At 44.3% G+C, this 12179-nt stretch overlaps 1 protein-coding gene across 7 annotated transcripts in view; it reads right to left on the bottom strand.

Annotated features, from left to right (window-relative positions):
• Ge-1 (Enhancer of mRNA-decapping protein 4 homolog Ge-1) overlaps positions 1–12179 on the bottom strand; it is a 233969-nt gene that overhangs the window by 126597 nt on the left and 95193 nt on the right. For all 7 annotated transcript variants that reach the window (XM_075701139.1, XM_075701157.1, XM_075701106.1 and 4 more), the window contains exons 11-12: positions 4909–5008; positions 3011–3173 (exon numbers count right to left, since the gene is read on the bottom strand). In XM_075701139.1, the coding sequence (XP_075557254.1) occupies positions 3011–3173; positions 4909–5008 (263 nt within the window). The remainder of the gene's footprint in view (positions 1–3010; positions 3174–4908; positions 5009–12179) is intronic.

The following is a 12179-nucleotide window of genomic DNA, read 5'->3' as shown; positions in this document are numbered from 1 at the left end:
GCACGAGAAACGATCCCAACATGTCGAAATCGGCGAATTAAAGCATCGATCACCGGTGATCAATTTGAATAGGTGTGGTATTGAAAGAGTTAAGGCCTGCTAGTACACTTGTTAGGCATACCGGTGCTCATATTGTGACAGGAGATGGGGGTGCACATGTGCATAATAAAGGAATACATACTGTGTCCCATGACAATTTCCCCTTCCTAAGCTTGTTATGCTTCAACGCATAACATTTTTCTATTGAGGCAGAGCTAACTTTCGGAGACTGGCAATGCGCAATGTGCCGTGCTTTGCGAGCTTCGAAGCCAATCGCGAGGATTACAATGGCGGAGTCAGTGCCACTGCTGAATGCGGCGAATTCTTTTAATGAAAAACATGGCACCGCACGGCAAGAAGCTAGTGAATGTATAAACAGCTAGGCCTAACTTTGTGCGGTGGTGGCAACGGCTGCCAGCAGATCGGCGTGCGAGAGCACCGGTTCGAGGCGGCGAGACAATCGAAATGGCGGCGGCGGTGGCTTTGATTATTTCCATTTCAGACCTGCAGTCAGAGCAATAGACATTGTCTCTTCGGAGTATCTGGTGGTGCCGCGAAGCCGCACGAATTATCGGGCATGTCCAAAAAATCGGGCTTCTGGAAAATCGGTTGATGAGTCTGGCAATACCTTGTGCCGATGACACGGCGTCAACGATGATTCGTTGTGATAAGTCTGTTACTGGAGCCAGCATTAACACGACTTTCGTTCCCTTTCAATAAAAGTACAGCTAATTATGCCTGATAGAAGCAAAAATTCCCCGAGTTTTCCCGGAGTATTTCCAGACTATTCAAAGTCCCTGAGAATTCCCGGTTTTCCCGGTTGGTAAACACCCTGAGTCTTATGATACAGGCTTTGATGGGACACGTTCATCACTGCCAGAAAGTCACTGAGGGCTGTTTGTCCTTTCCCTATCTGCTTTGTTGCCACATTGGCTCTTATATTCACGTCAAAGGCCATTCAGTCATCCTGACGAGCAGAACTCCACGAGCTTGCAACTACTCCACAATGTAAACATAGCAGCTCAAGCTTTGTTGCAAGTCCAAGTTGGATGCCTCCTTGAACCTTCATCCCGGTCGTGAAGCACCAATGGCACGGGGTCGCGGATAGCAGGCGGCCTAAGGCATTCATTTGCACAAGGAGAAATTTTTGCCATCACTTGTAGTGGTGGCAGCTTCCAGATCACGCTCCATTGCTTGGAATTTTCGCTCCGTCGCTGACATAGCGCCAAGTCCTCGTTGCACAGCAGTGAATTTTTTATCCAGCGCCTCTTTCTCCTCACACGTCAGGAAACATGTTTTCAAGTGTACAGTGGACAACGCGATTATATTGTCTGAGGCAGATGAAAGAGAGGATGTGGACGCCGCTGTCGACGAGCATGAGACACCAGGTGCACTCGTCAACTTTTTGCTCCGGTGGAGCAGAAGTCATGTTGCTAGAAGCGTCGACGCAACCACACTCTTGCGTAGATGAAGCAGAAGCTGCCCCACAGGAACCATCGGTGCGATTGTCGGTGAGCGGCGAGCTTCATAGAATGCTTCCTTGCACCGAACGTGTGTGGCGTCTTGAGTTTCTTGGGGCGCATTGTGGCCGACCGCACAACAATCGGCAGGCTAAACGCAAGAACGGTCTCGTAAAGACAGTTGAAAATCGTCTCTTAAAGACTGCAGAAACTTGGAGAATATGCGAACGGCTGCAAAGATAGACGATTGCAAGCGGAAAGCACAAAGGGCGCCAGTGATGGAGGAGCCAAAGCAGATGACGACCGGACGCATTATGCAGGAGACCACTACGTCATCGCACGCAGCAGCCAATGGGAGTTGCGGGCTCCTCCGCATCCTTGAGGAGTGTGTGCCTCGCCCAATCTCAGCTTCACGTCTCTGCTGCGGGAAACTTGAAAAAGCTCTTGCGAGCCCTCCAATCATGAGCGATTCACGCCTCTCCCGCACGGCCGCTGCTGCCGCGGGTCGTGGGGAGAAAAAAAAACAAAAAAACACAAGAGTGCACGAACAAAACAATACCAAAATGTCGGCGCTCAGGGGAGCGGTAGACAAATGGCGTTTGCGCCAAGTATTTGAGCGCGCGCTCGCCGCTCGAGGGCTGCCTCGGCTCGTTATATACTTCATTTGAAATAGTTTCACGATGAATTATATGTGGATATTTACAGAAATGGTAGTTTATAAGACATACTGCCCGAACATGTGGTTTTCCAAAAATAGACTTTTTAGCGATTTTTCGGTTTTCAAAGGCCGCGTCCCCCCTTAAGTGCACTTAAAGAATCTGTATAAATTATAGATTTTTTGTGTCTCGCGTTTATAATCATTTGTACTGCCATCCAAAAAGCATAAAATTCAGCAGTAGAAACTGACACAAACAAACTGTGGCAGTCTGACTGTGTGTTCCTGTGTACCTTCAATTAAACTGCTTTCGACATACAATGAGTATTTTCGAGCCATCAGTGTAAAATTCTGTGCAAGCGTGCCAAATTCCTGTAGTTTATGTTCATGAGGCGTATTTTGTTTCTTTATCAGTGAAAAGCCTAGAAATTTCGCAAAATCATTCCAAGGAGCAATTCTAGTTCGCCTTTGCATGACAAATTGCTTCAGCAGGGATACTGTCACGGCATTTTGCTTCAAATCGAAGTATGAGTGGTTTTATAGTAGTTGGCTTGTTTGTGTAATGTAGTCATTTGTCGCAGTGTGTGATAATGTTATGGCAAATATGGTCTGGCGTTGAGCAAACTCTTAGGAGTTATGTCAATGTTATAATGTTTCAATAATGCATTTCCGTTAATATTGCTATAAGTAACAGTGCCCATTTTTTACTGCTGTACATATTTCTTCAGGCTCTTCCACATCAAAAACAAGAAGGATGCTTGGATTCGACAAAACACTGCATGGTAAGTTTTCAGGTTCAGTGTAGATACTATTCTCTCCCCCTTGAAACACAGTAAAATATCAAAATGAAACTTGCCTGCGTCAAGGCGATTAACATGCTCCGTATCAGTGGACGGCTTGAAACGACACCGCACTGCTTCGACTACTGTGAAACTGAGTACGGGCAACACCACAGGAAACAGAGCAAGGGTCACCAACTCAGCCTTGGTGTCTTGTTGCACCTGACCAACATACATGACCTGCACAAAAAAACCCATGGGAAAAAGTAGCACTTATTGTAACCTTTCAGACAGGCATCATTGCATGTTTTATGCATGCTTAAAGAATACAAATGCACAAAAAGAATTGTGCGGTGCACATCTATAACTCATGTGCATAAACCACTTAAATATTCCAATGACCACAATTATGCAGTCACCTATATAGTATTTGATGCCGAAATTCAGCTGTAGAAAGAAAAATTATTACCACAATGCCTCAACTTTATGCAAGAAACCAAATAAAATTTTAAATAGGTTTCCATTTTACTGCATTTATTGTGCATCATGTGACATTTTTCTTAATGAGGTTTACTGGTGCAAAGGCAATTAATCAACAATTACCGTAGCATACTCACTGCCTGCGCACATATCGAGACCAAAAGCACACTTCAAACGACACTGACACCATTGGCACACACACTGTATTAGAAAAAATATAATGCACCCGTGGTTAATTAGGGTAAAAAGCAGTAAAGTATGCCATTGAACTCAACACCCTTGATTTCTTCTCAAGTTGTGACACATCCATGTGATAAAAAGGAGCCAAGATTCAATAGATGAAGTTATTCTACTGCGCATCTGCACCCATTTAACAACTATTTTGAGCATATTGCTTGTACTTTTCTAACAGCTCAGCACACCCATATTAATGTAAAAACTTAAATTTAATTTTAGATCTCTTAAAGGCAGGCCATGTTTTATATTCAAGGTTGCTTTATATACAATAAGATATCTTCAATTCAGATTCCACAAGACTGCAATAAATGTTAGAATTACATGAATTACTGAATGCATGAAAAAACAATAAGCATATGCTTACAATATTAACATTCCTTTATTTACTGAAATCCATTACCATTATTTCTATTTTGTACAAGATCAGCTCTGCAACTGGAATTCTCTTCTTCTTCTAACTGAGAAGTGTTCGCAATTGTCTCACAATTTTGCAGTGTGGCAGCAGCATGAGACGCACACTTTTGCTCAAGTAGATTACTTTTTCTTTGACTATGACACACACATCGCCACCGAGTCAGCCAGTGATTAATCATCCATTGCAATGCACCCAGCGGCCTTGAGGCACACCAACCACAAACCCTACTGCTGTTTTTGCGCTTTGCGTAAAATATTTGTGGCTAAATGCTCTACTCTGTTCTCCTTATTGACCAGTGTGGCCAAATAAGTCCGATATGCTGCGACCAGAAGGTCAGTACGAATTATGCGGTTTTACAAACAAAAAAAAGGTAAAATCAACAAAATAATTGCCTTTCCTTAGCACAGCCTTGAACCTAATAAAGCAGGAATGAAGAAAGGCGAGACAAACTGGATTCGCAAATAGAAAAATACTAATAAAAGAAACACACTGATAAGCATCCCAAGGACATGGGACATAGTGTAAATTTTATTAGTGTCAAGCACAACGAACAAGCGAATAGCTGCAAGACAGACGCACCCCCCCCCCCCTCCACCCGACATCAGCAATGCAAAATAGTGCCTCACAAATTACTTTTAGAGCTGCAACAATTCACAGGTGATTCTAAGCACCTGCATTCCTGTGCACTAAGATTCCATTAAAAGACAGCGACCACAGTGATGCCAACATAAGCCAGTTCTGTCTGATAAGGTTTTCACAAGCAGCAGCATTATTTGCACACAAGGCAGACAATTGATTTTCCCAAGACTTTCAACAACACAAATTCAAAGGCAGTAATCATACCTTTCTGTGAATGTCTGACAGCACTAAATAACAGGACGTAGGGTCCATTTCCACCTTCAATGCAGGCAACGGTGCCATGTCGCCGGGTGAAACAATGAACCTGCAGATACCGTGAAAAAATAAAAATGTTCTTTGAAAAATTTTCTAGGTACAAGAAAAGATTTATACAAAAAGTGCCCTAAAATTATTGTTCACATTTGCGAGAGTGGCAGGCATTATGACACTTCTGACTCAAGCCAAAAAGGTCAAAGCACAACAACATTAAAGAATTCTCACACTTGACAGTGTGAAACAATTGTCATTGTGGAGTGAAACTTCACTGAACTATTAAATTATCATTTTTTTCCAGGTTGAACCTTTGTGGCAAGTACGTTTGTTGCAGCTCCAATAAAAAATGACTGTTCCGTCGTCAGTTGAACATGATTTTTTTTCTGAATTAAACAACATACTAATGCTATTGTTTATATGGCAGGAATTGATTTAACATCAAGCACATTTATTCCAAGGTAGCAACTTCAAGTCTGACACAGAGGAGGAAGGCAAGCATTCCCCTTACGTGCCAACCACTGCCTCCTTCTTAGATACAATACTAGGGATAAAATTTTTCAGCACGCATTGATGTCGCTATTTATTTAAATTGGAAAATTCAGCACTTTTTGGCACCTATTTCTTTTACAGTATCACCTTTTTGGCATTTTCGGCCCTTGGAAAAAGTGCTCACACGTATTTATATTGCAATGGAAAGAGTAAAACGAGAAACCTTTATTGTAATAAAGACAGTGAAGCAAATTAAATGTGGAAGGGGCACGGAGGTCTGCACATGCCATATATCGGTGTATACGTTTGGGGTGGGCATAGAGAGGTGGGCAATGTACAATGAAAGAATATGCCAACGCACGAAGATAACTGAAAACTTTCAGGACAATATTTACATAATAGTTCATATTTATTGAGGAAGAAGAAACATTCCGCATTTCTCAACTCGTCATATGATGACGTACACTTCAGAGGCGGAACCCCCTCGTTTATTGGTCACGTCTTCCACCTCCGGCTTGGGAGTGGCCTACCGTATTCACTCGCATAATGATCGCACCCCTGAATTTTGTCGTCAAAATTCAATTTTTTTTCTTTGCCATGTTATGATCGCACTCTGAACTTGTTGCAGCGATATGTCGTGTGTCAAGCCTAGCTAATCTTGATCGCACTTACCATCTGTCGAATACTATGCGAACGACTCTTGAAGACATACCAAGTGCTCTGCACGCACCCAACATTCTTAAGCAGATGCCCCATTTCATTCCTTTCACCACTTTCCGCACTTCCATGAAAAAAAAAAAAAGCTGCAACCAAACTTGCCTCGGCTTTATTATTCGTAGGCTTCATAATGGTTTTGGTCAACAACATAAAGGGCGCCTTTCGATTCTTCTCCCGTGCACTCGTGGGCACGCAACAAATCGCGAGTGGCAAAGATAGTGGCCACGTTTACACTGATATGTTTCGGCGGTTATGATATGTTTCGGCAGGCTATTAAAACCTATGTGCAATTTCACTGTTCAATTTACTATTCTAACACTTCACTAAAATTTGAGCGCGAACTTATTGCAAAAAGCTTTGTATATTGCATTGTCATAATAAGTAACGTCAAGGAGGGAACACGTGACGAAGTGCACAAAAAAGAGCAGCTCATATGTTAATAAATATGAATACATAATAAAACATTCGTTTAGTACATATAGTATGCAGACGAGGGTCACAAAATCAACGTACGAAAAAGATGAAGTGGGAGCCTCGTGGAGAGCATTATTGTGAATGCCCCGTCCATTTGTGTTTTTTCACACTATTTTATAGTTGCACAGCTCAAACCCCCTTCTCCCAAAACACGTAAATAATGACGGGATCCGAAATACACCTTTACTAGCTATAGTGGCCCGTTCATGTATTGTTTTGCACAATACCATACGTGTCGAGAAAGTATGACAAAGAACATCGTTATGTGCTTCCGTTTCGTCACTTTTCTGTACCGCAATCTATTGTAGAGTTTTTATACGACCTTGAAGTAAACTAGTAATGTAATAGAGTGAAAACATTGCATACACCACATATCAATACAGAAGACAAACGCCTGTTTTAGCAAAGCTTTCAAATAAAAAAAACGAAGAAAGCAGTAATAGCAAAATTTGCTCTACAAGAATGTGCTGTTTTGATGAGATACCTTAAAATTTTCGACATGTACGAGAACAGCATCCGCTTGGCAGACGAAAGCGCACATGCGCGCTTTTGTACATGGCCTGCATGTCGTGCGGAACTAGACAGTGCTGGCCAGGCAATACGAGAGTGTGTGGAGTTATCGCTTTCCCTCCTGTCTACTGTTTACCCTATCCTCCTGCTGGCCGATGTTCAGCTGTCAGCAATCCGCATTGTTAGGCCAGCGAAACTCCCCTCTGCTTTTTCTTCTAACAACCACGAATAAAATCCACGCCTTGTTATCTGCACGTGGTAAGTGCGTCAGGAACGGCCACAAAGACAGGGAAAAGAAAAAAAGAACACAGGACAAGGACGCATTCGTCTTTCCGGAGCATGTCTCATTGTCGCGGGGACACTGAGGTCAACAGACTACGCTGCTTTTCCTTTGTGTCGTGTTCCTTCACGCTTCTAAGATTCCTAACTACACACTAATCAACTGGTGCTGCAAAGGCAACCTGCAGTAAGCTTCATGGTGATAACATTGTGAGATTTGCTCGTACTATTGTTCAGTTGACTGTGAATGACGAAACGGACTTTAATTGGCGAACCAGTGCCCACAAAAGCAAGTTGTACTTGAAGCACAACCATAGCGGACAAAACAGTCGGCGATCTTCGAAAACAAATCAGCGGCGAAACGTGTCGGCTTTTATACATGAGTCATCGAAGGTTCCAGAGTAATCCCTACTTCCCGCGTGTCTTCCAGAAAGTACTAGACAATTTGCGTCGCTCACAAAATCAGATTTCGTAAGCGTCAGTGACAACAGACAATGAACGGATAGAAGCATCGATAACGTTCTAGAAACCTCCAATACATGCAGGTGTGTCCTGCTCCGAGCGATAACGCTGTGCCGCATCGGCGAAGAGCATTTCTTCACTCATCACTGAGTGGCGTCACCTGGTGGGGGAATATGAACTACTCTCAAGATGGCTGCCATAGTACCTAGACAATTCTAGACAAGGGGGGACCTGGGCCTCGAGCAATACCACTATAGATATTGCTGCTATATGAATGAAATTTCCAGGTAATATTTAATTTAATGTGATTGATGCCAAAATGCAATTAGTTTTTCTCTATATAATGAGAAAAATATTTTACAAAACTTTTCCTGTTCCCATGTTTCAAAATGACTGACAGAAAATTTTTTTCAGTAAGGAATGTAAAAGTTATGTGAAAATATTCCTGAATATTTAAGGAGTGCAGTAAGCATTGTCTCATATTTCTACCTCTGTTCTATCCAAAGTTACAAAAGCTCAAAGTTGTAACTTGACATGCGAATATATATACAGTCCCAGACCGTTTATTCGGACCTCACTTGGACTGCGGAAATGTCCGAATAAACAGCTGTCCGAAAAAGCAGATCAAGAATAAAAAAAGAAATCCTTTATTTCCACGCACTTATTCGGGCTCGGCAGTAGGCTTGAAGAAATTGTGAATGCGCCGTTCCACGCTGTTCCGTAAACAATCAAATAAGCCTGAATCTCGGAGAGGGTCGTACGGTCACTATAGGCGGCTGAAAGCACAGTCACTGCTTGTACACGCTCCATCATCATCCGACTCGGAGTCATCGTCCAGCGGTGCAGCAGCAACCTGACGAAAGATCTCACCGTTGTCGTGTTCTCCGGATGTCAGTACAGCAGTGTCAGCACCTGTGAAACTGTCAAATGAGACAGTTTCCGGAATCTGAATGCAACCACTGCGCAGTCCTCGGCAGAACAATTTTGGCTTCAATAGGGAGCACATCGGAAGGCGACAAATCCTAGGCCTACCGGCACCCGTTTGCCGGCATTCCCCAGCGCAGTCTGTGCGGGCACTGTCGGCGCCAATAGACACTCGACGCGATGTTTCTGTATGCCGCGTTGGATCACCGCAATTTCGACAAAGCCCACAAAGCAAACACCACCATGCCGTCACGCTGACACTAGTCGCACAAACAAAAAATGTCGCCTCTCTCAGCGTTCTGCACAAGAAACAAACAAATCAGCTACTGGATTGTCTTGACATGGCTTACTAAGCTGAGACCGGAACTGCTGTAGCTATGAACCAGGAAGAAACGATGATGATGAGCGGGGATTTGCAGTACTGCCACTTCGTGGGGCAGCAAGGAGGGTCCGTTCAAAACAAAAATGGTGTTCAGCAAGTCGAACCGTGCATTGGTCAGAGTCAGTGCATGGTGCTCTCTATCAAGTTGGCTCAAGGAGAGTCTGAAAAATCAGACGAGAGGTTGCAAGGTGTCCAAACTTTCGGCAGTTGTTATACATTACGGTCTATGGGGAGAATGTGGTGCCGCCAAGCAGGCCCAATAATCGAGCATGTCCGAATTTTCCGAGTGCGCAAAATCAGTCGGCGACTGTATATATTTAGCTTCCTCACAATTTGAATATGTTTCAGGGTGCACAAATGTAGTATTATAGACTTACTGCACTCCCTGGGAGCCTAGCTATCAAATAAAGCAAGAATTATTCAAACTGGATGCTAAGGCAAGTAACTATGCCTCCCGGAAAATTGCTGAGTCCCAAAAAAAAGCATGTTAAGAAAAGTGGAATAAACTAGCCACCACGTGAAAAAAGCATTTTGTTCTCATGAATGCATGAAACTGTCATAGCCAATGGCTCAGAAGGCTCTAGGGGTTGTTAAGAATGGCCAGCTGCAGTGCAAGTTTGCCAGCCAGTTACGCCAGCGGTGGTAACCTCATCTTGGAATGCCGCCGCCAACCTCTAGCCTCGTCGCCGTTGCGAGTGAAGGAGTTCTACGAAGCCCATCTGACGTCGGCTCCGGACCTTTACACCTGTGTGTGTATGCGGCACGTGTATGACAGCCCTCATCGTCCAAAAGGGCGGGTCATCTTGAATGACGTCGAACTATGACGTCGAGCAGAGAGCTTATAAGCAGCGATTGTCGGCTGCTGGGTGTGCTCGTTGCGTGCTCGTTGTCGTGCTCGAGATGTACTAGTGAGCCGAGTGCTCGTTGTCGTGCTAGAAATATACTACTGAGCTGCGTGCTCGTTGTCACGCTCGAAATGTACTCGTGAGCTGTGTGCTCGTAAGCTGTTTGCTGTATGCTAGTCTTGCGAGCTCCATATGGGAGTCACGCTAGACTGTCAATATATGTCTTGTCTAAGATGCAAATAATGTAAATAAATCCTGCTCTCCTAAGTCCCAACGAAGAGTCAAGCTTCCTACAGCAACGACTGCCAAATCTTGCAACTGAATGGCAGCGGTGGAATCGACTTACGGCTCCTAGATCGGCCTACGACTCGGAGACAGCAACGGCAGCTGACGGACGTTGGCCCATGGTGACCGACCGGTATCCTGATCAAGTTGGAGGCGACTTGGGATTGACCACCTCTTCCAACTGACTGGGTACGGCGCAGAAGGACTGGTCATATGGTGCTGCTTCAGTGGGTAAGCGTTTGGTTTTGGCTGTAAGATTTACCAGGCTTCAATTTCTCTGTGTTTTTGGATTTGATTCGCTGGGATCTTTTACTTGTACAGTAGACTCGCGATAATTCAAACTCTGATAATTCGTACTTTCGGTTAATTCAAACAAAAATCAAATTTTTGGTTGGTTCGCCATGTTTTCAATGTATTTTAAGGCCGCTTAATTCAAACACCGCAATTCATTTAATTCGTACTTTTTGCTTGTCCATACCGGAAAATTATCGGCTATCGTTGCCACCACTGGTGAAAAATCTGACTTCTTATATCACCACAACAGCGGAAAATGTTAAAATAAGCGCACTATGGCCTAAAAAAATAAATGAAAGCGAACAAGAGCCTAAGAAACAAACGTTCGAAACAAAAGCCTCCCGAAGGGCACATTGTTGCTCAACTTTCCGCGGCTTGCTAGCATGCTTGCTAGCCAGTTCAAAGCAGGAAGTTCGAAATTAACACACATAACCCTCAAAACTTGTGGAAATGACGACTGTCCACCTGCGTTTGTCAAAACGCTGAAGACTAAAATAAAACCTGACGTAAAAACAAAGAGCACGAGAAAAGGAAAAAAAAAAAGGTGCGAAAGTGACGCGAGTAGCATCGGCCGATTCCGAATCACGTGACCGCTCGCGCTTTTCTTTCCCTGGTCGGTCGCCCACGTTGGTAGCATCATGTCTCCGCGGGGGAAGTACCGAACCCTTTCTGTGAAAGAAAAATTGGCAGCCATAGAAGAAGTTGAGGCTGGAGCGAAGAAGACTTCTGTGGCATTGAAGTATGGAATCACAAAAAGTACGCTGACAACGATTGTGAAAGCGAAAGACAAGCTGCGAAACAATGCAGGCCATTTCGATCTCGACAGAAAAAGGCTTAGGGAGGCGGCGCATCCGGAGCTTGAGAAGGCAGTTTTTCTTTGGCTGAAGCGCGCTCGGAGCTGTAGTCTACCAGTATGTGGACCAATCCTGCGAGAGAAGGCCGAACAACTGTCTTTGCGCTTTGGAATTGAAGACTTCAAGTGTAGTGATGGATGGGTGTCGCGATTCAAGGAGCGACATGCCCTCACTTTCAAAACAGTAAGTGGAGAAGCGGCAGCGGTCAATGAGGCGGTTACTACCGACTGGCAGCAGACGCGTCTTCAGAGCCTACTGCTTGAATACTCCCCGGCTGACATTTATAATGCTGACGAAATGGGACTGTTCTTCAAATGCCTTCCTCAGCAAACATTGTGTCGCAAGGGGGAACGTTGCACCGGCGGAAAGCTGAGCAAGGAGCGGCTCACAGTCATGGTTTGTGCCAATATGGATGGTAGTCTAAAGCCCGAACTTTTCGTTGTTGGCAAATCGAAGCGTCCGAGATGCTTTAAAGGCGTCCGAACTCTTCCCGTTTCTTATGCAGCAAATACACGTGCATGGATGACGCAATCTTTGTTTGAGGATTGGCTGCGGAAACTTGACGTGCGGTTTAAGCGCGATAAAGGAAAAGTGCTGATGATAGTGGATAATTGTCCCGCTCACGGTGACGTGGAGGGGCTGGAGGCATTTCGTCTTGAATTCCTCCCTCCAAACACAACAGCTGTCCTCCAGCCTCTGAATCAGGGG

This window comes from Dermacentor variabilis, chromosome 1, assembly GCF_050947875.1.
Source record: "Dermacentor variabilis isolate Ectoservices chromosome 1, ASM5094787v1, whole genome shotgun sequence".
Lineage (NCBI taxonomy): Eukaryota > Metazoa > Arthropoda > Arachnida > Ixodida > Ixodidae > Dermacentor > Dermacentor variabilis.
The sequence above is the reverse complement of the archived record's forward strand: the minus strand, read 5'-3'. Positions and strand labels throughout refer to the sequence as shown.